Source organism: Xyrauchen texanus, chromosome 17 (assembly GCF_025860055.1).
Source record: "Xyrauchen texanus isolate HMW12.3.18 chromosome 17, RBS_HiC_50CHRs, whole genome shotgun sequence".
NCBI classification, from domain to species: Eukaryota; Metazoa; Chordata; class Actinopteri; order Cypriniformes; family Catostomidae; genus Xyrauchen; species Xyrauchen texanus.
In genome coordinates this window covers 26,187,422-26,214,089 of record NC_068292.1, presented here as the reverse complement: position 1 = coordinate 26,214,089, position 26,668 = coordinate 26,187,422, and the positions used below count along the sequence as shown (strand labels likewise).

At 39.5% G+C, this 26,668-nt stretch overlaps 1 protein-coding gene across 1 annotated transcript in view; it reads right to left on the bottom strand.

The window, feature by feature from the left end:
• Positions 1-26,668, bottom strand: part of LOC127658329 (polypeptide N-acetylgalactosaminyltransferase 1) — a 133,506-nt gene that overhangs the window by 36,952 nt on the left and 69,886 nt on the right. The window contains exons 3-4 of the mRNA XM_052147565.1: positions 22,067-22,213; positions 14,651-14,819 (exon numbers count right to left, since the gene is read on the bottom strand). Coding sequence (XP_052003525.1) covers positions 14,651-14,819; positions 22,067-22,205 — 308 coding nt within the window. The 5' untranslated portion in view covers positions 22,206-22,213. The remainder of the gene's footprint in view (positions 1-14,650; positions 14,820-22,066; positions 22,214-26,668) is intronic.

Below are 26,668 nucleotides of genomic sequence, written 5' to 3'. Positions count from 1 at the left end.
TTGGAAAATGTCTCTAAGCGAACGATCGTACAGATGTAGGTACATTTGCACCAGCTCGTTAATAACTCTGCACATCGATGTGTTCATGTTAACTGATTTTGACTTGCTGAACAACGTAAAAAAAAAAAACATTGGCCTCAAGGTAGGTGGAGCATCAGGTCAAACCTACCGATTACATGGAGCAATGTCAGTAAGGTGTTTAGCAGCCAATAAGAATATTTCCTGAAAGTTCACCCCAGCGAGCTGTTACGAACCACCAAAACAAATGCAAAAACACCTTCTTTTTGGCCATATTTTGTTCTAAATGATGTCACACTCGTGGTAAATCCAAAGAGATTAATACTTTAATACCACAGCAAAACTGATGTCTTCTCGAGTTGTTGCATAGTTACAGTGGTAAATAGCCACCACTTGTACTCATGTTGATGAAGTAATCTGACTGTGGTTTGGATCCAAAAAATACTCTGCCCTTCATGTGGACTTGGACATATCGTAATTACGAGTTCTGAGCACATAAATGACCCAGTGAAGTTGGAAGTTCAAGTGGGAAACTTGGAATTCTAGATGATACCAGAGTTGCCGTGATGGAAGGAGCCCTAGGGTTTTATTCATTTTTCTAAATACAGCTAATTTTTAGCGCTTGCCGTTTTGGTGATATTCACTTATGTACTGTATATCAGCAACCATTCTATGCATGTTGTACATTTTTAGACTGTGAAAATCGCTTGTATTTGACCAAAATTCCATTATTGACAGCAAGCTAACTGAGTGATATATATTATGGGGTCAAAATAAAAGTTCCTAAAGAAATATGAATGAATGAACCTGGCGAGGTCCATGTTTCCTGTTCTTTCCGATAACAAAGCACATGAACACAAGTAGTCATAATTACCACTTCAGAAATGGGAAGTAGGAAAATTCCGATAGCACATGAAAGCAGCATATGATGTAAAAAGAGAACAGCAGAGGCAGGGGGAGGGGGAGGGGGAGGAAACAAACTCTGGTTTGGTCCAAGCAATCAAGCCAAGTGTGAAAGCACCCTTAGGTGAAAGAAAAAGGTAAAAGGATGAGTTCACAACCTGATTGGGCAGCTTTTATGACGTATATTTTGTGACGGAACTTGCCGAACATCCAAAAAAATGCTGGCTACTGGGCTTAATGTGATAGTTGGACCAACTTTCCCTTAACCTATCACTGAACATTTGGAACACTTGAGCATTTTTGTGCATTTTTTCCAGTATACTGTAAAAATGCTCGTCGGACCAAACGTTAATAAGAAACTTTACCTCCTCATTGCTCCATGTTTGCCCTCTGCTCATTTTATTTTGTGTACACAGCTCTTTCTATGTTATCAAATCATGTGATTTTTAGGGTCGCATCTTGTGACATCTTATCCTGTTATTGGTCTGTTTAGACATCTTTGGTCCATGCTGCCTTCATACATCAGTCGAACTGCACCAGAGTTTGTTTGGAAGTGGACCGAGAAACACTATTCAGGGGGTTTTGGTCTGCTTGTTTGGTGTGCAACAATTTTCTGATGGCAGTGTTCACACTTGTTCAAATGAAACGCACTAACAGAGAACTCGCACCAAAGTTCGTTTTTATCTAACCAAACTTGCCAAATGTGAACACACACTTAAAGTTGGAGGGCTGCACCCAAAAACCGCATCTGAATACCGGAAGAGAGTCTGCCAAACGTTATATACAGCACATCAATTTTGAGTAACAAAAATGTTGCCATGTTTTGGTAAATTTCATAAGACCAGGCTGTAAAAAAAGAACATGCTAGTCATTTTGTTTTGACAGTTCTGGGTTATTAAAATGATGCTACTTAAAATGCTTCAGGACAAGACATGCACAGTATTACTGTAGTTCCTTTGTTTAAAATGTCTATATACACTCTTGAAATGCTGCTTGTCCAGTTTGATTAGAGGACTAGAACTATCTATTGTATGAAATTGAATGTACTGTATCACATGGCTCTGAACATACTTGCCATCACAAAGAAATGGCACACAGACATACAAAATTAATTGAGTGTGATGGGTTGTAGCCCATCGTGTCCCATAACTGTGGTAACACAGACCCTTATGGCCCCATCTTTCTTGAACTCATCAACCTACTGCTAGTCTCGGGAAAAGCACACACACACAGACAGACTGCTCTTTTTAAATTCATTAACCTGATGTCAACTCTCTGGACTCCAGACAACAGTTTAATTTGCAGCCAAGGCATCTCATTGGTCAGCCCTGCTACCTAACTGATTAAAATGGAACTCAGCTTGCTCGCTCGTGCTCCCTCTCCTCTCTCTCTCTCTCTCTCTCTCTCTCTATTCTCCTGTCCAAGATTTTTTTTTTTGTCTCTAAAAAAATACATTTTGTAAAACTGGGAGATCATGTCTTGCTTCCTCCCCAATCAGCAAAAACATGATCAAAATGAGTGAGCTGAGTGGGTGAGAGGCAGCATATGCCTGAGCACGGGTGTGTGTGATTGTTTGTGTGTGTAGCGAGGGATATATCAGGCTAAAATAGCTGTGACAGTATGGAAAAGAGTAGCTGAACAAAAGATGGAAGGAATCGAAGCTGAAACACAGAGACACGCAGACACAGACATACACACACACACAGACACAGACACACACTTCTCAGGCCCTGGGAATAATCACATATATTTGGTGCAATCAGAGAGAGACAAAAACAGCCACAGGTCTGTAACACTCTTCCATCACACACACACACATCATTATACTGCAAAGTCTATCAGAATCCTCAGGGCCAAATCCTGCTTTAGTTCAGCAGAGAGAGAGAGAGAGAGAGAGAGAGAGAGAGAGAATAAGGTAGTAATAAAAAATATTATTCAGTAATTTACAGGACAGCTCACTTGATTGAGTTACTGCAATGATTCAGATCCATGCCAATTTACACACATTTTTAACTGTGTGTGTCCAGAGAAGATCCCCAAAAGCATCATAAGCCTAAGTAGATTGTAGAAACCATTGGTGCCAATGGTCTCTATGATAAACTTAAGCTTGTGATGCTTTGGGAAATTCAGCCCTAATCTTTTACTTTTCCTCTCACTCAAGTGAAGGAATATTGATTAATTTAAAAAGAAAAAGACTACTCCTCAAAATGCATCAACACCATGGAAAGAACATAATGAAACAGCTATGCCAAATTAGGTAAAAAAAAATTTCAAGAGTGCTATGTGAATAGACCTTCCGTCAGAGGTTTGCATTGCAAAATCGTTACGGATTTGGTGTGGAAAAAGCCTTAAAGACTGCCAGACTGAGAAGGAAATGTTGTGTTACCTTACCACATTACAGCTTTCAGCATCAAACACACACACACACACACACACACACACACACACACACACACACACACACACACACACACGCACACTTAAACTTGTCCCTCCCAGACAGCAGGAATTCAGTGAAGGAGAAAAGGTCAGCACTGTTCCCAGCTGTGAGCTGCTTTCTCTCTGCGACACACAACTATAAAACACAGTGTGTGTTTGTGTGGTGGTGTAAATCTATGCTGATGGTGAGTTTACAGTCTTGCCCATATGTTTTTAATGGTTATGCATTACTTGCTAATTACAGGTACACAAGCCAAAAAAGGTTTGCTGGCCACATTGGGAGCCAACCAACAAAAACTATATCACACAAACATGAAGACATGGGGGGGTTGGGAGTCAAAATGAGGAATCACACAATGCAGAATTTATGCCACGGAATCACACAATGATTAAGGTAATCACATAATCAAACACTATGAACAGCCAATCAGGTAATCAAGTACACTGCAAACAACCAATCCATTGATCAAGCACAATGTGGAACAGCTAATCATGTTGTAAAGGCCTATATCTATCATGTTATTAAAGGGGGTATTATTCTACTTCTTTTTCTCTCACAGTTATTCCTCTCTTTCTTCCCTCATTCTCACCCACTTCCTTGATATTTTACTTCTTTGATATCACAAATATCTCTCTCGCACACTCTTGCTCTTCCTTCTTTGATATGCAATTTACAGACACAGAATAATGTATTCCATTTTACTCCATTCAGAGCAGCAAAACAATAATTTAGTACACACAATGCACGGCACTTAGGAACTATGGGTGTGTAGAGTGCATGAGTGTGTGTGTGAGACGAGGAAGAGAGCAGAAGGTCAGGAAAACAGAGAGGAAGCAGAGAAAAGATTTATCTGTTGATCCACAGGAAAGCATAATGACATGCTTGAAGAGAGTTGCTAAGATACTGTCAAATAAGTTCAATCTGAATCGGATTCTCCAACCACACAAGAACTATCCAGCTGAAATGTCATTTTTTCTAATCTAAAATACTTCTACAGTCAGGTCCATAAATATTGGGACATCGACACAATTCTAATCTTTTTGGCTCTATACACCACCACAATGGATTTTAAATGAAACGAACAAGAAGTGACAGATTCCAAATGCAAATAGCACACTTGAAATGAACTCTGGACCTTTTATCTGCTCCTTGTAAATGGGATAATGAGAGAATAACACACACCTGGCCATGGAACAGCTGAGCAGCCAATTGTCCCATTACTTTTGGTCCCTTAAAAAGTGGGAGGCACATATACAAACTGTTGTAATTCCTACACCGTTCACCTGATTTGGATGTAAATACCCTCAAATTAAAGCTGAAAGTCTGCAGTTAAAGCACATCTTGTTCATTTCATTTCAAATCCATTGTGGTGGTGTATAGAGCCAAAAAGATTAGAATTGTGTCGATGTCCCAATATTTATGGACCTGACTGTATATGAGCCTAACATGCAGACTAAGCCATTCGAAGTATGATTCGCTCTACAATTGTTAACATCGTGGTGCTTTCGAAATTGCTTTTGTTTGCATCCCAACTAGCCTAACACAGCAAAATTGGCTCAACTGAAATAAGTTTCAGTTAATATTTTTGCAATTCCAGATTTGTCGGCTGCACGTTCATGCGTATGTGTGTGTGTCTGTGAGCAGTTTGTGTTTGGGGAAAATGAGCTAAAGAAATTGAGGGATAGAAAGAGACAAAAAGAAGGGCTAGGGAGAGGTCAAGATGAATCCCTGTCCTTTCTACTAAGTTTTTAAGATAAATATGTGACATCAGACTCTGTGTCATCATAGCAAAGGCCCTCACACAAATATGAGGTCACACTGGCACATAAGACTGGGACCCAGACATGACGTCTCTCACACTCATCTGAACAGTGAAACCTCTATTAAAGCACACACACCCCACACTGCACATCCACACCCTGTCATGTTCAGCCACAAGCTGTTTTCAAAGTCAAGTCAAGTCAAGTGTTTTTTTATTGTCGTTCAACCGTATACAGTTAGTACAGTACACAGCAAAACGAGACAACGTTCCTCCAGGACAATGGTGCTACATAAAACAAACATAGGACAAACATAGTGAGAGACAGCGCAGCACTGACCAGTACACATTTGTGAAATGCAAAAAGATGACAATTTCTAAAAATGCCAAATGTAAACATAACATACTATGAAATAGTGTTCTATGTGACATAGCAGTTATTGAGGTAGCAGCCAAGTATAAAGTGACAATGAATTAAGTGCAACTCTGGACATGTGTAAAAGTTGGATGGTGTAAAGGTGTGTGTGTGTGTGTGTGCATGCGTGCGTGTGTGTCAGTCCAGTCTCTGAGTATTGAAGAGTCTGATGGCTTGGGGGAAGAAGCTGTTACACAGTCTGGCCATGAGGGCCGAATGCTTCGGCACCTCTTGCCAGACGGCAGGAGGGTGAAGAGTTTGTGTGAGGGGTGTGTGGGGACATCCACGATGCTGGTTGCTTTGCGGATGCAGCGTTTGGTGTAAATATCTTTGATGGAGGGAAGAGAGACCTCGATGATCTTCTCAGCTGTCCTCACTATCCTCAGCAGGGCTTTGCGGTCTGAAAGTCCCAAACCAGGCGGTGATGCAGCTGCTCAGGATGCTCTCAATAGTCTCTCTATAGAATGTAGTGAGGATGGGTGGTGGGATATGTGCTTTTCTCAGATTTTGAAGAAAGTAGAGACCCTGCTGGGCTTTCTTGGTAATAGAGCTGGTGTTGAGGGACCAGGTGAGGTTCTGCCCCAAGTGAACACAAAGGATTTGTTGCTCTTGACAAACTCCACAGAGGAGCCGTCGATGTTCAGTGGAGAGTGGTCACTCTGTGCTCTCCTGAAGTCAACAACAATCTCTTTTATTTTGTCCACATTCAGAGACAAATTGTTGGCTCTACACCAGTCCGTTAGCCGCTACACCTCCTCTCTGTATGCTGACTCGTCATTCTTGCCGATGAGACCCACCACAGTCGTATCATCGGCGAACTTGATGATGTGGTTCTAGCTGTGCATTGCTGCACAGTCGTGAGCCAGCAGAGAGAACAGCAGTGGACTGAGCACACAGCCCTGGGGGGGCCCCAGTGCTCAGTGTGGTGGTGGTGGTGGAAATGCTGTTCTCGATCCGGACTGACTGAGGTTTCCCAGTCAGGAAGTCCAGGATCTAGTTGCAGAGGGAGGTGTCCAGGCCTAGCAGGTTCAGGTTTCCAATCAGGTGCTGAGGAATGATTGTGTTGAATGCTGAGCTTAAGTCTGTGAACAGCATTCGAACGTATGTGTCCTTTTTATCTAGGTGGGTGAGAGCCAGATGGAGGGTGGTGGTGATGGCGTCGTCTGTTGAACAGTTGGTGGAAACACACAAGCCACCACCACGAGTCTTACCGCAGAGCTGCATTTCTGTCGGCACGAAACGAGGCAAGCCCGAAGCGAAGCTGAATGGCAGCGTCCGGAACTCGGACGCTGAGCCACGTCTCTGTGAAAACAAAGACGCAGCAGTCTCTAAACTCACGCTGCGTAGTCTGCTGGAGTCGGATGTAGTCCAGTTTATTGTCCAGGGAGCAAACATTTGAGAGCAGGATAGACGGGAGAGCTGGCCAGCTAGGGTTTGTTTTTAGCCTCTTGCCGTGCTTCCGCTTCCTCACACACCACTTACGACGTACCCTCCCCTGGCCATTGGCATCAGGTGACGCCGAGTACTGGAGGCCTGGTCTAAGCTTCTCCTGCAGATCATCATGCAGCTTGGTTGTTGCATGAATCTAGTATTTGAGCAGTGTCTGGCGATGGTAAACATGAACACCAGTTGCTCTGATGTCCATGTGCCATAAAAGTCGGGCTAAGAAACAAAAATAGCACCATTTTGGATCCGGAGCAGCCGCTGCGTGCTTCCGCGCTGCCATCTTGGATAATTTTTCATAAAAAAAATGTTTTAATTGGATTTGTAACATAGAGAATACATAAGTCATGGGTGTACTGACAAATAGGTATTAGTAATTGGATTCAAGACCTGAATGAAATATAAAAATATAATAAGTCTAATAACAATATGAGTCTACAAGTGAATAAGGTGGTGAGAACAAAAGGGATTATTACATATTTCATTACAAGTTAAATTATCAGCATAACAAATTAGTAAAGAAATTAACAAAAACATTTTATGAATTTCAGAAATTCTTATTTTTTGGTATGTCCCCCATTCATTTCAATGACAGCATGCACACTTGCTGGCATGGACTTTACAAGTTTGTGCTCAGCATGATTTGAGAAAGTTCCACAGATCACCTTGTGATGTCTGCCTTTTACATGGTCAATGTCTCAAATTTGCTACCATTTAATAAGTGACCTATAAATAATATAGAACAATTCGTTTTTCTTATTCAATTTACAAAACTTTACTTCCATTTTTTTACTTTTAGATTTTGAATCCAAGAATGTCAATATAGACTTAAAGGGTTAGTTCACCCAAAAATTTACTCACCTTTAAGCCATCCCAAGTGTATATGACTTTCTTCTTTCAGCCAAACACAATCAGAGTTATATTAAAAAATATCCTGGCTCTTCCAAACTTCATAATGGGAGTGAATGGTAATCAGATTTGAGTGAATCAGATTTTAACGCCAAAAATGCACGTCCATTCATCAAAAAAGTAATCCATACGGCTCCAGGGGGTTAATAATGGCCTACTGAAGAGAAGTGATGCATTTTTGTAAAAAAATATCCATATTTATAACTTTATAAACTATGATCACTGGCTTCCAGTAACGGTGGTCTGTGCGTTCACAAGAAAGTCGAGTTCCGGCACATGACATAGGCGTAGCCTAAGCTCTGGTAGTTTAGAAGTGATGAACGAGGAAGCATGCGTTGTTTACAGCAAAGGAAAATGGCGAAAAGAAGTGAGTTGTTTTAGCCATACTGTAGATTTGTTTTAGTATTAAAATGGTGCGTTCTACATCTATCCAGTCATTCCAATAGTTCATTCATGGCAGCAAACACTCAGCCTCTGTTGGCATTACCTCGCATTTCCTGCATGAGCACCACGTCTCCCATACTCTCTGTCAACCAGATTCTTTTGTTTATGCCGCTGCTGCAGCCTCCATCACCCGGAGATCCTGGTTGGTGTACTCCGGTTCAAACAAATAGGGCTGGGCAAAAAACTCAATCTCCTCTTCTATTATATTGAAATCCTCCAATATTTGTCTTTAAATCCTCATTGTTGTCTTCTAATTCGTGACCGGCATTTTGTTTTGCTTTATGCTCTGCACTCCAGTGTCATCACTTCTCACCGGAGCTTGCGCTACACCTACGTCATACGTCGGAACTCGACTCTCTATTGAATGCACAGCTGGCCATTACCGGAAGCCAGTGATTATAGTTTATAAAGTTATAAATATGCATTTTTCTTTTTTACAAAAACACATCGCTTTGATCCAGAAGGCCTTTATTAACCCCCTAGTGCCGTATGGATGACTTTTGTGATGGATGCATGCACTTTTTTTGGCTTCAAAATCTAAAGTACCATTCACTCCCATTATAAAGCTTGGAAGAGCCAGGATATTTTTTTAATATAACTCTGATTGTGTTTGGCTGTTGTGTTTAAGTCACATACACTTAGGATGGCTTGAGGGTGAGTAAATTATGGGCTGATTTTCATTTTTGGGTGAACTAACCCTTTAAAGACCAAGTTTATTCTACTTTATGCCCATGCCTATTATCTTAAAGGTCATTTAAAAATGATGACAAAATTAAATTTCAGCAGATATATGCATTTAAAATATGCAGTCTCTCTCTTCTGGGTAAAAAGCCACAGAAAATGTTTGACATCACAAAGCGGCTGAGAAACTTTGTTTAATCAAATGCTTTCTAGAATGAGAATGCATCATGCATCTGATCTGCACTTCTGTCTGTGTTCTAACTAGTGCAGATGATGCTTTTACATGGCATTTAAAATGGAGCACAATTCATACTGAAGGGTTGCTCCAAACCTAATTTCCAATAGGAATGACTTTAGAAGTGAGTAGTGAATGGCCGTTGTCACCTTTCAGCCCTCTAAAGCTCTCAAATTAGAGTCGAACTGTCTTTGAGGTGAATAAACCACAGGGATTATGACTTCAGAATGGAACATTAGAGTTGGATGTGAGCATATTTTCAATGCAGAACTTTTTCATAGGTTTATTGCAATGTACAGTGCAAGTAAGTATTGATATATTGTGATCTTTTACTCATTTGATAATTTTTAATTCAGCCACATTGAACTTGCACAACGGCTCCAGCCTTATTGTAAGCAAAGGCTGAAATGTGTTGTGTATGTTTGTGGGCTGCTTCTGTAGTAACTTGGTCAGTTATATCATTGTACGATTCTCAAGTCAGTGGGAAAAGAGTCGGCCTCACTTAGCAGTTTCCCCGGCTGAACACCAGCTCTAGCATGAAAAGCAGCACAGTGAAAAAAAGGTACGTGTGTGGCTTTGCCAGGCTGCAATGTAAACTAAATCCTATTGGATATTTGTTTCAGTAGGAAATACGTCAACAAGCCAAAAGAAACTGCGCTCCTAAAGGCAAAGGTCTAGCACTACATTATTACAAAGCAACTCATTAAAGCCCAATAATCCTGTCATTTCTCAGATCCGCAGTTTCCTCCTGTGACCCAGTGATTTATCACAGCGCCAGACACTGCCAGAGTGCATATGCATACATTTTGGTTAACGGAACACAACTGACGTAATGCTTGACGTGCAGCTATGTGCTAGTGTGTAAATGTGTGTGCAATTATTATGTCTGGTTCATGGACAAGCGTCTGTTTTTCTTGGCTTGGAAAACCCTGGTTGTCATGGTGGTTTCCATGGTCGCACCTTGAGAGGGAACATCCAGGGACTAATTAAAATTGTAACATTTAAGGCAAGGTTTTTCGTGTGTGTGTTCACTGCAGAGTTACAAAACCACACACATTATTTAGTGCAGTGGGACAAGAGAGAGAAGTGTGAGGAGTGATATCCCACACACAAAGAGTGTCGCAAATCACAAATACTCACACAGAGATTCACACAAACAACAGTTTCTTTGCTTTCTCAAGGACTTAAATGACAACTTCTCGACATCTTTTCTTCATATATTTTCTCTATCTTTACCCAAGTCAACTTGCTTTTTGCAAAGAATAGCAGGATTAAAGTAGTTCCCTTTCGACTCTGCATATTAACGCATATAGGGAGTGCTTTCTTCCACTACCTATTTGAAACCTATCTAAAATAAAGCCAATATTTTAATATTGGCTATGGTGTTTGAGCCCCATCTGTTTTGGCACGAAACTGACCACTATAAAAACAGGTGCACAGACACCATTTCCTCAGAATTTCATCCTTCAAGACAGCAGCAATTCACAATTCATGTTAAAGCACACTCAACTAGAGACCTGGCCTCCTCATGGGCATGGACGAATGGTGTGTAATTAAAAGACATGTTTTGCAGCAGGATAGTCCTCTCAAAACACATTTGCAAGGTTTTACAACCTAGATGTAATGTCTCTTTCTTCATAAGCCCTCTCTGTTTAGAGCACTTGCTATTCATTGGCCATATATATATATATATATACACACTTATGCCCTTCCCTTTAAGTATGGGCTCCCCATCATTTACACAACCGCCTGCATTCAGGCTGTTATAATTACCATAAAGTCACAAGCACTTTCATTATATATAAACTCCCTTCCCGACTGGGTTCATAAGGAGTCAATTATACTATATGACTATAGTTCATATATTTGTTATGAGCGCTCTCCTCCTGGCCATGGCATGCTCATGTCGATCATCATCTCATAAGACTGCCCTGCCATGTTTCCTCTCTGGGAAGTTATGTCATGTAGTGCGGCGGGATGGGATTCTGTTCCCCAAATGAGTTAATACGCAATGTCATAAGGGAACATCTGTGTTACCAACGTAAACTTGCTTCCCTGAGACGAAGGGAATGAGACATTGCGAATGCTAGCTGCACTACAAGACTCAGAGTTCTTGAGGCACGAGCAATGCGCTCCTTGTTCTCAGTCAGAAATTCTGAGGAAATGGTGTCTGTGCACCTGTTTTTATACCGGTCAGTTTCACGCTAAAGCAGGCTGGGCTCAAACGCCATTGCCAGTATTAAAATATAGGCGTTATTATAGAGAGGTTTCAAATAGGTTGTGTATGAAGGCACTCCCCATATGCGTTAATATGCAATGTCACGTTCCCTTTGTTTCAGGAAACAGAGGTTACATATGTAACAGAGACATTTTTTACCTTATTGAGAGGGAAACAATCTTTGTCACACACACACTGCTCCTGTATGCATATGCAGTAATCTGATCTTTACAATTCAAACACATTAGCTGCCAATATTTGACATGGTAAATTCAAAGAGAGTTAAAGGTGTTTAAATAACACTTCAAACATCAAACAACACATCATATGTTCATGTAGGGTCCCCTGTCCATGGCGGTGTCACGTGTTTGTGTGTTTTTGTTCACTTTTTTGTTTTCTTGTTTAGATTTCATGTCTTTGATTTTTAAATTTAGTTCCTGTTTCATGTAACTTCCTTGTCTTGTCATGTGACCCTCATGTTTCAAGTGCTTTTGTTCTCATTAGTTTTTAGTCATTGTTTTCTTACCATGTATATTAGTCCTGTCTTTTCGTTGGTTTGTGTTTATGAGTCTTGTTATCTTGTTATCCATTCTGTTTTATCATTGGTTCTTGTTTCATTGTCTAGTTATCTTGTTATTAGTTCTGTTTTCCCATTGGTTGTCATGTTACCCCTATCTATGTATTTATATCCCTCATGTTCTCTTGTCCATGATCGAGTTGGTGTAACATTGTGTCATTGTTCATGTTGTTAGTGAAGTTTAGTTTTTTATTTTCACTTTGGATTCAAGTTTTTGGATTTATCATGTTTCACTTAGAGTAAAACTGCTCTTGGGTTCTTCACATCATCTTGTCTTCATCCTGTCCCAACATTACAGGTGGATGTTCTGATAATGGTAGAACACATAAGGTGAAGAACCCATTTAGGAACCTCTTTTTCTGTGAAAAGTCTCAGCGAATGTTACAAATTTGTCCTATTGAAAGTAGTTTGGGTTACACTTTATTCTTCACAGAGCCAGTGTAACATATTACTGTAATTACGGTAATAAAAATAGTAATACTACATAAACAACTAGATAAACATTTTCTGAAAAACAATGTGAGTGGGCAAAACTCGCCTTCAAGATGCTTGGGATCGTAGGTGGTTGCTAAGGTATGCAGAGTGGTTTATAGAGTGTTGCTATGCAGTTGATGGGGTGTTCCTAGGTGGTTGCTAGGGTGTTCACTTACTGCCTCAAGACAAAAGAACTTCCACTCCCAAGTCTCACTTATATTCTGGTCTAATCATCCTTTAGTGTAAATCTATGTGATTTTTTTCACATTTTATTGCCGCCAGACAAAAATAATTATTATGATTGCTTAGAAAAGTAAAGGCATACCTCTCCACAACAAGCAGCATAATTTAAGCACACACAGCAGAGTTACAGGCATAAGTTTAATACTTCGGGTTAGAGGTTTGTTGAAATCCCTAATCTTATGTATGAGCAAAAGTAATAGTGATGCTTGCAATTATAAGGAGCTCCACAAAATAATGATACGTTAAGTACATGCAGTTCATTTGTACAAGGGTATTTACTAATGTATGTAAATACAGTGCAACAAGAACACAAAGCGTTGGGAATGTCTTGTGCATACTCCCCCAATCAAAATAAACCGTATCTAGTGTTTTACAGAGAATGTATATTCATAGCTATAAGATCATATTCTTGTCAAGGGGAAAGTGTTCTGGCCCAGGCGCTGTGTGAGTATGTTTGTGGTAGAGTGTGTGTGAGACGTTAGGTCATGACTGTGACTCTGTAATTGACACACTCTTATCTTTTAATTGAAAATGTTGATTCTATTGGTTAGCTTTAAACACAGCTGAGGAAAAAAATACCTCTTCAGTAATTAATCTGAGGGGTAAAAAAAAAACAAATTTCACGGATCAATGTTTACATTTCGCTCCCTGCCACACACATTCAGCTGGCACACACACACCACGGTGCACCAGAGAGTCACTCTAAAGTCAAAGTCAAATATCTCTCTCCTCACAGTTATCGAAAAATAACATTTCAAAGTATTTGTCTGTAGAATTAGAAAACATGATATAATAAAATAAACAGAGCAAGAGATTTTAAATTGACATTGTACTCTGGTCCCCAAAATGTATTTGGACACTTTTGGACACTTAAGTCAAACTTAAAAATATATATAAAAAAACAAGTGCATCTGCAAACAAATGATGTTACAGAGCTAACTTTACTTTTAACCCTTTCCTAACTACTTTTCTTTTATGAAGCTGGCCCCAAGGTGATTTTAGTAGATATATAATGTCAGTTGTCTTCAAGCTCACACACATGTCTCCTAGCAGAGTAACCACAGGTGTGGTTCAAGCTCAACACATTAACTAAGGGCGTGTTCCACAAAGTTTGATGACCAGAAAGTGGCCAAATGATTTGTGTCATCATTTTTAACAATATATGTATTGTTTTATAATTGTTTTCATATATTTGTTTTTCTTTTTTGCTTGGAAGGTGTTTTTGTGGGGGGGATAGGTAGCTCAGCGAGTCTTGACACTGACTACCACCCCTGGAGTCGCAAGTTCGAATCCAGGATGTGCTGAGTGACTCCAGCCAGGTCTCTGAAGCAACCAAATTGTTCCGGTTGCTAGGGAGGGTAGAGTCACATGGGGTAACCTCTTTGTGGTCACGATTAGCGGGCTCTCAATGGGGCACGTGGTAAGTTGGGTGGTTTACGAGGACTTTTTTTAGGTTACAAACTAGTAATTACAAGGGTATTATCCTAAAAATGTGGTTTATGAGGACATTTCTAGTGCCCCCATAATTCAAATCGTTTGAAAAAAAAAACATAGTAAATAGTGTTTTTTTTGGAAAATGTAAAAATACAGAAAGTTTTTTGTGAGTGTTAGGTTGAGGGGTAGGGTTAGGGGATAGAATCTACAGTTCAAATAGTATAAAATTATTATGTCTATGAAGAGTCCTCAAAAGGATAGCTGCACCAATGTGTGTCTGTGTGAGCAAGAGCGCGTGTGTGTGTGTGTGTGTGTGTGTGTGTGTGTGTGTGTGTGTGTGTAATAGTGAAAAGTAAAAAAAATCAAAGTGGTTGATAAAATTGGACATTCACCAGCCACTGTGGCTGTAGGCAAAAACATTTATTTTGTTCCCTGAAGTTAAGGCACAGAGACTCACCCCTCAAGCCGGACATCCGGTAAAGATCGGTTGAGAGCGATCATCTCACTGGCCATCAGGTTAAACTGGTTTATCTTAAACATTTCCTTCATCTTCTCCTGGTGGTCTTTAGAAATGACCACTGGCTTTCCCATCTCCCCTGGGCCATCATGATGCCTTTGAACCACAGCTGTAACACAAACACATATGTTAATCTGCTCCTTGATAAAAGCCGCATGTTTCATGATGTCATGGAGCTGCCAACTTTAAGAGCAAGTGTTCAAGCGGCTTACTTGAACAACATTTCACGTTTCAAGTCATTTCAAGTTTATTTTGTTTTAGACTGACAAAGTGCTGTTGTCCATGTCTGCTATTGTGTGAACAGTTTCTCCACTTACATAAGTTCCTCCCATTCCTAGCAATCTGCGGAGACCCGCTGCAAGGAGGATTATCGATATATATAAGAGGCAGGGATTATCGCATTTATTGATTGACAGCGTATTGAACAAATCAGCAATAATCACAGCCAATGTCTCCCCTCACATACATTTTCACCTATATTCAGCGGTTACCTCTCCACACATTCACGCCACGCTTTAGGAGCTCACTGATATTGCAATGAGCTCTGTTTGACAGAAATATGAAATATGACTGTTACACACATTGTTTCAGCTCACATTTCATAATATTTTATTTGTTTTATTTATGTACAGTTGTTTATTTTTATCAGCCAAATTTTTGGAGGCACTGCCTCTTCTGCCTCCTCTGTTATATACTTCTACTGTTTTAATTTAAATCTTATTATAATTATACAGACTGATCCAAAACCACACACTGATATTAACCATAAAACAAAAACTTTTTGCATTTTAGTAATTAAAAAACAAAACATTGTTTACCTAATTTATAAATGTTTTTCCATATGTCCCCAAAGGGAGGTTTGTCCCCAAAGGGAGGTTTGTCCCCAAATATACATACAAACACACACACACACACACACATACACACGTCTACTTGGCATTAAAAAAAAAAACATATTTAAGTGTGGTCCAGATATTTGTGCACAACTGTATATTGTATATATCTGAATGCTTATGTGTGTGACTGATTGTGAGTTTTTGTGTTATAGTAGTGTTTGTAGATTGTGTTTGGGTAGATAAGTACTGAGCTTTGATCATTAATAACTCAAAGCATGCTTTGGTGAGATTAAGGTCAGATTTGCAACAGTGTTAGAGATTACATCTGCTCTAAGAGGCAAACTGCCTCCTTTTAATCCCTGTGCTGCTTTTGTGTGTGTATGGGTGAGCTGTGTGTGTGTCAGCTGGGCATAATTTAGCGGTTTAAGCCGAGCGCATTACAAGGCAACTTTGTCCTGTTTCCCTGCTCAGCAAAATCTAACCAATTTCCTGGGGGATTCTGGGGGCAAAAATCTTGTAATCATCATTATGGACACGGACACGGACAGACAGACAGACACACACACACACACACACACACACACACACACACGTTGGTAAGGCTATCCTTATGAGGACTCTCAATAGACATGATTTTTATACTGTACGAACTATAGATTCTATCCCCTAACCCTACCCCTAAACCTAACCCTAACTTTCTGCATTTTTATTGTCTGTTTTATTGATGTGGTGAGCAGATTATTTTAGGATTGTTGTTGATGGTGGGGGTAAAGCAGCTCTTGAGTGGCCACACGGAGACAAATGCAGACCAAAGTGTCCAGGTCAGAGGTCATTCAGGGGTCAAAAAAGTGACAAAAGAAAGCAATGTGAGAGGATGTGCTTCACTTCCTTTGCTCATCACTGGCTTAGTAAAACTGTAGTACTCGAATGTGGTTGTGTCCTTCAGGAGTCAATACATATTATATTTCTATACTCTCTCTGTCTCTCCCACACAAACACAGATCAATACTAGAATGTGTTTCAAGTTATGATAGGACCTGTGCTGTGTTGTTGTTAAGGATGTGCGAGGCTAATCAACTAAAAGGTTCTAATGCTGCTAGTCGACACTGGACTTACTAGTCGGTTAATATTTTTCCCCATTAAACTTCAGCATTTTTACACATTTACGTTTGGCTTTATATTTATTACAGAGGCTGCACTTAAATTATTGTCATGTTAATGTTACACATTTTAAATATACTTAATACAATTAGAAAAAAAGAAGAAAAAAAAAAAGAGCAGAAATAAAGTTTAATTTCACCGCTGGCTGCACATGCTTCTTCCCACTCTCAGCGGTGTGCACAGGAAAATGTCCCCTCAAGACAAGACAACTCAGAAATCACATTAGTGGTGGTGCGGGAAGCGGATTTCTGAAATGTTGGTTTGAAAGTCAGATGTTTTCACATTTGAATATTCTGTAACACTGATTTTGCTCATGAAAAATGCTTGAGTAATAGCCTAGAAAATGACTGTTTAGGCTAGGAATGCAATTTTTTATCTGCTGATTAAGAAGGCTATTTTCAACAAGGTGACGACTGCATAAAGGTTTAAACTATTATGTATTCTGTGTGCATGTCATGTTTAGAATAGATTAGGTTTATCATCTATTTTTTTCTATCCTTTAGCTATTTATTTTTTAGTTTTTACTTTTTACATCGTAACTGTTATTGGTTAACGATAGCTCAATGGCTAATGCACGACTGCACGTTGTGAAATACGCAGAACTGTTCAGAGCATTTTTTTTCGCTCGTAGATTTAGCTTAGCCTACCTGTTAATTATTTTCAACAATGTCCTGACTGTTTTAATATGTTAAGTAAATTTTACTTGGTGAATTCTATTTAGAACAGGCTATTAGGGTTGCTATTCATTCAGTTGTTTTCAATAATTACGCCTGTATTCGCTAACGTTCATTGAGTGAATGCGTGTCATGTTAAATATTTAACGTATAATGATAATGCCCTTGCATGTCGCAGATAAATGCCCCCTTTCAGCGGAATTTAGCATCAGATTTGGAATAGATTAAGTATTTTAAATGGGTCGCATAAACACAAATTTGATTTATTTTTTCTGAAGGTTGGTTTCCTTTTAGACTGTTCGACTCCAAAATGATTGTTTAAACATCAGTGAAATTAGTTGTTTCGCACATCTCTATTTTTTGTGCATTGTCATCAGTGGCCAAAAGTGATGTCCGGAGGGGATATTTGCACAATATTTGATTTTAATGACCATACAGGTTCGATTAAACCATCAAAATATGAGGAGTATATAATATTGGGTAGAAGAAAACACTAAAGTTGGTTAAGGTATTTAATTGACTAAATTATTTGTCATAAAAGGCAAACTACAGCATATCATGGAATATGGGTTATATGCAAAAAGCTCACAGGAAATAAAGCATACATTGACTAAAATGTAATCAGTTATTAATATTTTGTGGTCCTCCCTTGTTTTTGATAACAGAAGCCATTCTCCTGGGCATTTACTCAATAAGATTTGCGCATGTGTTGTGCGTAATTTTTTGCCAAGCCTCCTTAAATTATTCACAAAGCTGAGCTTCATTGGAAGACCTGCATGACTTATCACGATTCAGGTTTAGAATTTCCCAATGGTTTTCAACACTGAGGACTGAGGAGGCCACTTGAGGACTTCAAAATGCAGGGCAGCAAGGAATGCCTACATTACGCGCGTGGTGTGCTTGGAATCGTTAACGTGTTGAAAAATACACATTCAGTCTCCAAACAGATCCTCCATACTCTGCAACATTGTGTTCTGCAAGATGTCCAAGTATTGGTCCACTTTCCAAGTGCCAATAACTTTGTAGGTCTTTCCATCCTCCTGCATGATATGAGTGTGAAGCGATAATCTGTGTTCCGCAACAGCTTTCGGGTCCTTGAATAACGTATAACATGCAAGTAAGGGCAGCCTGTGGACTTTCTGGTTCCCTCCTAGGGTAAGATGGTGCCCCCCTAGGGAGTTGGTGCCCTACGCAGACTGCGTAGTCTGCTTATAGGGATCGGCGTTACTGTGCATCCCCATATGCACATGCATTTGGCATCAAAACGCTCCCCTCGTCTCCAACGAACATACTTCAAACCATCCGATGCCAGCATGTTGAATTTTAACTTGTCGGACCACAGAACACCTCTTCAATCTTCCACACTTCAATCCTTATGTTCTTTGGCAAAGGCAAGATGTTGTATGTGGTTGACAGAACTAATAAATGGTTTCTTTACTGCTACACAACATCTCAATTCAGCCTCTTGTAGCCGTCGCCTTTCAGTGAGATATGAAATTGGAGGTTCCTCACCATTGCACGTCTTTTCCAGAACTTTGGAAGCCGATTTGATGCGGTCACACAATGAGGTGATTTTCATTCTCCTGTCAAGACACTCGCTAGTCTTCCTTGGCCGGCTACATCGCTTTACATTCTGCATGGTACCAGCCTCACGGTGCTTTGTAATAATTCTGCGGACAGTGCGACCATTAAAATCCAGCACACGGGCAATATCCGAAGCTCATTAACAAGATTTAGCCATTTTTAAAATAGCCTCTTTGGTTGCAGAGGACAGCTCCTCCCTCTTTGGCATTTTTACCAAAACCCACAAATGAACATCTAATTATATAGCCAACACCTTAATTGACACACCTGTAGCAATTATAGGGTGGGAATAATGAGTGCAAACTTTGTATGATAGATTGGCCAAAAATGATGACCACACAATTTGGCATGTTTCATTGCTTCATGACAAATTTTACACTCCAAGAACAACTACAACATGCATACAAAATCATGAATAAAGGCCAAAGATGTCAATTTTCTAGATCGGACATCACTTTTGGCCACTACTGTATATGTGTATTAACTTATAGGGATACATTTGTACCTAATTCAGACAAAACCTCCCTTTGGTGTAGGGCTGGGCGGTTTTTCAGATTCATTTGAATTCGCTTTTTTTTTTTTTTAAATAGAGAACATTTTGATTTTTCATAAAACTTATCAAATTAGATATGTTGTACATCCACCAAAGGCTTAATAAGGCAGAGAAAAAGAACACACAGCGCTTGTCTTAACCAGCGCGTGTGTGGCATGATCCAAATGAATGTGATAGTTTAACAACACGGAGACTGATATAAAAGGCAACGGTAATATTCCCAGTATGATTGAAAACAGAGTGATTGTAGCTCAGCTTCGTCCATCATGCAGGTATATACCGGCTTAAGACCATAACTGGCCTCAGCGTGAGCATGCTGATGAATGGTCACCTTTCTTTTCTTTTTACCCATAATAAGCCTTTACAGTTACGGCTGCTTCATTTCAAATCATATGAATAGGCTATATTTAGGAGAATCAAACATCCACCACTCCATTTACCATTATGATTCAGAGACATTTAGCAAACTATAATTGCTAACATTTGGCAAACTATAATTTTGACAAACTTTGCAAGTGATAAATTATTTCATATTGCTGCGCTGCTCAGCACGCACCACTAGAGGGCGAGTCTCTATCTTTAGGGGTTTTTGAATGTATGTACAAATTGTTTTATATACAATGAGCTCTTTCTAGATAAACGTAATAATTTATAGGTATTGATTTTTGATAACTTTTTAGATAGGCTTCATTTAGATCAAATTAATACCTACACATTCTAAGAAGTATTTTGCAGTTTTCTTCTATTATTTCGGAACATCTGGGTTTATTAGATTGTAATTTATTTAACATTTACACTCTGTTGACAACTTCCCCCTGTGGTGCACTCCCTGTGTTGCGTTTGTAAATTTTCCCTGCACACCTATGTTTCCTTTAATGAAAAGAACTTGGATTTCTCTAACCAGGTTGCCATGTATTCTAAAGAAGAATATGCAATTTGAATCACGTTGGAGTACATTTAAAAGTTGAAAAAATCTAATCGTGAATAGTCCATAAGTTTGATAAATATATATTTTTTGCCATATCGCCCAGCCCTAATTTGGGGACAATTTGGAAAAAATAGACCTCTATGAAATGTCCCCAATTAGATAGCAGAGTAAATGTGTGTGTATTGTGTTACAGATTAATCTTGCAGACAGTTCCTTTTTGGAACTATCAGTTATCCGAAAAAATCTATGAGATAGTTGCTGATAGTTTTTTTGTTCTCTGTATCCGGTGCAGGATGATTCTACTGTTAAAGCGGCTTGATTCTGCAGTGTAACAGCAGACCCCAAAAGTCAAATAAAAACTCTGACACCTCGTGGGAATTTGCTGTATCTAAATCTTTCATCATTGACGAGATTCATCAATATTTTTATCATCATAATTTTATCGTCATTTTAAAATAAGAGTCCCCTGTGTGTTTCCCATGTTATGCACCAAATCTTCTTTTTTCTGATTATTACTAGGATTTTGGTTGAACAATAAGCAACATCTGGGATTTTATTCATTTTGTAGCCTCTGTCATAATAAGAAAATAACACATATTTTTAAAATTCTATAAATCTATCAGCCGATTAATCAGTTATCAGCCTTATATGGTAGAATAATAATAATTTCTTACATTTATAAAGCACTTTTCTAGGCACTCAAAGCACTTTAAATAGTATAGGTGGAATCGCTTTAACCACCATTAGTGTGCACCATCCACCTGGATGATGTGACATCAGCCATTGTGCACCAGAATGCCCATAACACAATAGCTATTGGTGGAGAGAGTAGAGTGATGTAGCCAATTCAAGGATGGGGATTATTAAGAGGCCATGATAGATAAGGGCCAATGGTGGGAATCCCTACTCTTTAAAAGAAGTGTTCTTGTATTTTTAATAACCACAGATACTTCTGTTGAATGTCTCATCTGAAAGATGGTGCTTTTTTATAGCATAGTATCCCCATCACTATATTGGGGCATTAGGGCCCACATAGACTGCACTCCCTGCTGGCCTACCTAATTCCACTTCCAGCGCCAACCTTAGTTTTCCCCATAGGTCTCCCATCCATGTACTGGCCAGGCTCAACCCTGCTTAGCTTTAATTATGGTGCTTAGCTTTGGGTGAAAGTTATGGGGGGGTTGTGTTCCCCCAAAGAGTTAAGCATAATAAGGGGTTGTGTTCGCACAAAGAGTTACAACAATAGGCTGCTTGAGTGCCTTTTGTTAGGATCAGTATCAGAAGGTACGCTGACAAAACAAGTACTGTCATTATTTATGACTAGATGTAGATAGATGTACACATCACAAAACCTTTAGAGTTTTGTTTAAAAAGTCTTTAAGCTAGCTGATGCTAGCTGCTCCAGCAGAGGAAAATACAAGTAATTTTTCTCCCCAAAAATTAGTAATTCCTTTTTGTAAGGGACTTTGGTGACATCCAAATGAGTAACACACTTTACATGTATCAAATGTATCTGTAAAGGGAAAGGTTATAGTGTAGTAATAATAAATCACTTAATTTATTAACAACAGATGTCAATGGGAGGTCGCCACCAAAACAACCTTCTGAGCGTGTACTCACGGTCTCTTCCCGGCAGTCCTCTCTCTTTTTTTTCGTCACATTTGTTGCACTCGCTGAAGTAGAGCAGGATGAACATGTCTAGCATCACCCACACCAGAGACGTGGCCAGAACCACCTTACAGTATGCAAACTTCCTCATCTTCACACCTGAAACACACACAAACACACAAAGTGTTATATACAATCAAACACTTGAGAAGATGCCAGAACTTCTTCTGATCTTCCCACCAACAACTGGCAACTAAACAGTGAGTTAAACCCACACACACACAGAGCCAAGGATGGAAGTCAGTAACACCTTAACGTATGCCAGCCTTCATACTAACTCACTACCTGAAAACGCTAAACACACAGGCACTTTATCATCTTCACACCACAATAAAGAACTATGTGGTCCCTATTTATTTTTAAAAAGCACTTCCTGCCAGCAGTTGATGCACTGTGTAGCTGTTGCGTGTCTGCGAGTTCACGCGAGAATTTGGAAGAGACGCTTATTTACAACAGAAGAACGAACATCATGTGATAGTTCGGCCATTTCAAACAGTATCAGAGCCCTGGACGGAAGCACTGATTTAAAGTTAAAAACGTTTTAATTATTGACTTGTTTCTTACATAAACCTATCGATTCACTTCAGAAGACATTAATTGATCGACTGGAGTCATGTGGATTACCTTTATGTTGCCTAAACATGACCTTTGGACCGTCAATGTGCTGGCACACATTTACTTGCATTATAATGATCTAACAGAGATCTGTCTTCTTCTAAAAATCTTAATTTGTGTTCTGCTGAAGAAAGACAGTAATACACATCTGGGATGGCATCAGTGTAAGTGAATAATGAGAGAATATTCATTTTTGGGTGAGCTATTCCTTTAATTTTGTTTCAGGGTCATTGTCCACCCACTCTCTGATTCTTAGAAATAAACATGCTGTTTTTGCCAAAGAGGCCTAAAGTGCCTGGAGAGAACTAGCCATTAACATACCCATTCATCTCAAAAGCAGTTGCTTGGTTGGCAACCTGAAACTCTTTTGAGAGTTTGTTGCCTGTTTACTGCTATTGCTATTGCTCACAAGCACTCAGTTATGGATATCATCGAGCATGCCATGTGACTTGTAACTCTGTTAACCACCCAAACCTTGACCCTTGGTTTTGGCTACTGTATCTTTAAAACTTCTTTACTTCAATGACCTATTATGATTGGCTGACTAACTTGAATGTGAAATGAGAAGCAACACCCCTGACACATTGGTGAAGTGAATAGGTGTTGATATGTAAACATGGGCATACTTATGTTAATGTTCTCATGGCTGTGTTTCTAAATGAACCGACTTTGCAGCTTAGTTTTCATAAATGTTCTGAAGGAACTGGACAGGGAGCTTTGCGTTATAAATGTAGAGTATGTTTACATAGTGCACAAAGCTTTTTCATATCAAAAGAACATGGAAAGTCCTGTTTTGCATGACATGACCCCTTTATGGACAAAACAGCTCAAGCTCTTAATTGAGAATACTAACTAGATGTTTGACAATGCTAGTCTCTCAACATTAAATTAAATAGTTAACTAAAAACAAATCTAGAAAACAAAACTAAACCCAACCTCAAATTTGACCTCTGATGTAAGCAAGGGTGCAAAATCTCCCCCTATAATAGTCTTCATATAATCCAACCATTAACTTTGATTAAAGACTGCATGAAATAGCTTGTCCAGTTTCTGTCCTGTATTGACATATTTCCTATTAAAACTGGAAGTTGAGTCAGGATATATTGAAGGGCTCATCACTTTTTTAAACAGCCAATATCCTTTAGTTTACATCACACAATACACAAGATTTCCTACTTGCCACTGCTCATCAGATATAAGTTGCATTAGAGCAGAGATGCCCAAACTAGGGCCCGTGATTACCTTTGATTTGGCCCACGTTGCCATAGATGACAAGAGGGGGAAAATAATAATAATAATAATTGCATTGATGCAGCTCTTTTTTCAGCTTTTTTCAGCTTTTTTTTTTTTTTTTTTTACAGTTTTATTTTTGCATTACAAAGTAGAGCGTATAAGTGATTACATTTTTTTAAATGTATATGCGTACTTTAATGACCTTTAAATCGCTTAAATGTGTGTTGCTATGTGTGCTATATTGTTTTGACTTGTCCTAGGGTATTCGCTGCTAGATTTAGAGTTGTTTGTCCAGTGTGTGTAAAAACATCATTGTTTTTAGTGTCTATAAACAGTGCTTCACTAGAGTATTATTTATTGCTAATGTGTATCATAATTAATTATGCAGTCGCATTTGTTCCCGTGCTTTTCACCTCGGCTGACCCATAGTTTCGGTTGCCTTCAAGCACATCCCTGTTATCTGTTGCAGACCGTTTACAGATATATATATATATATATATATATATATATATATATATATATATGCGAGATAACATGCAACCCACACAATCTATGGCCACTTTGCATTTCAGCACCTGCTCCGCTCTCCTTCTCAGTTGGACTCTGGAACTGCCAGTCAGCTGTGAACAAAGCTGACTTCATTCCAGCCTTTGCCACACAATACACCCTCAGCATCCTGACACTGACAGAAACATGGATACATCCAGAGGATACAGCAACACCTGCTGTTCTCTCCAACAACTTCTCTCACACCCCTTGACACACCGGTAGGGGTGGGGGAACAGGTTTGCACATTCATAACAACTGGACTTTTTCACCACACTCCACACTTTTACTACAATGCAACCCACAAAAGTACATGTTGTTGTCATCTATCACCCTCCAGGTCAGCAGACAAACTTTCTTGAGGAGTTGGATGTCCTGCTGTCCTCCTTTCCGGATGATGGTAAGACACTTGTGGTTCTTGGAGATTTCAATATGCACTAAGACAAACCCCAGGCCACTGAACTGAATGCTCTTCTGGCCTCATTTGAATTGGAAAGACTAAGCACCACAGCAACTCACAGATCTGGCAACCAGCTGGACCTCATTTTTACATGTAACTGTACCAACTCAAATATTCTTGTTACTCCTTTACATGTCTCTGGACACTACTTTGTTCTATTCAACATGACTCTCCCATCTACATTAAAACAGACTCCATCTTTGGTCTCCTTTCACCGTAACCTCCGTTCTCTTTCACACTCTTGACTTTCCACTACTGTCTCTACCTCTCTTCCCCACACAAAATGTATTTTCCACTCTTGATGTAAATACTGCCACAAACACACTAAGCTCTACTTTAACAAGCTGTCAAGACAACATCTGTCCTTTCTCCTCTAGGCCAGCACGTCTAAGCGCCTAGCCTTGGCTCTTTAATGTCCTTCGTGAACATCGGAGTGACCTCAGGGCAGTTGAAAGGAGATGGCGGAAATCTAAAGATCCAGCAGATCTAGGTTAAGTATCAGTCTCTGCTTGCAACTTTTCAGATAACATTAAATCTGAAAAACTTCCTACAACCACAACAAGATCAACAGCACCACAGACACTCGCAGCTTGTTTAGAACATTCAACACACTTCTCTGCCCCCCCCGACACATCACTAACAGCAGATGTCTTTGCCACATTTTTTACTAAAAAGTTTACAACTATCACCAATACATTCTCAGCTCCTCACCCAGTCAAACACTCGTCTCCTGTATGCAACTCCTCTGTCTCTATGTTCTCTCCTCTGACTGACACTGAGGTCTCTAAACTCCTCCTCTCCAACCACCCCACCACCTGTTCCCTTGACCCCATTCCTTCTCACCTTCTCCAGGCCCTCTCTCCGTCCATCCAACCTGCACTCACACACACAATTAACACATCTCTACTTACAGGCACTTTTTCCACTACATTTAAGCAGGCTCAAGTAATACCGCTGCTGAAGAAACCCACACTTAACCCCACACAAATAGAACACTACAGACCAGTCTCTCTCATACCATTCATGGCAAAAACACTTGAAAGGGCAGTTTCAATCAAATCTCTGCCTATCTCTCACAGAACAAGCTGCTGGATGACAATCAGTCAGGCTCCAAAAGTGTCAGACAGAACCTAGTTGGTTTAAAATGGAGCGGGAACTGAAGCAGTGTCAAGAAATGACAGGTAATTAGGTGGCCTTATGGAACAGTGTGTACAGTCATCCGAAATAAAATATGGCTTGAACGCGCACTATACATTGTGCAGCATTTCATATCTCCATGAACACAACCGCTGAAGCACACACATGAAGCGGGCTTGATGAAGTCAGGTGAAGTCATTTCAATATAAACAATGGTTCCATTCACTCCAAACATTGCACAACATTACGACACTATAGGTGAGCAGACCAGTACTCTCAAAAATCCCTTTTCTGCCCTGCCAGCTAGACAAAAACGGTAATGCAGTAAACTAATTCTTCATATTTAATCTTCCTATTCTGACTATACACTGTTTTGGGGTGTGTATAACATCTGTGTACATCATAATATGTTTTGTTTGTCAAACATGAGGATATCTTGTTTACGTGCAACTATCTGCCTAAAACAGATAGCAGCAAGTTTTTTAATAACCATAAGATTCAATGCCATATTTCGGCAGTTTCTTAAACATAATCATATTTTGGAGTCAATTAAATTAATAGGC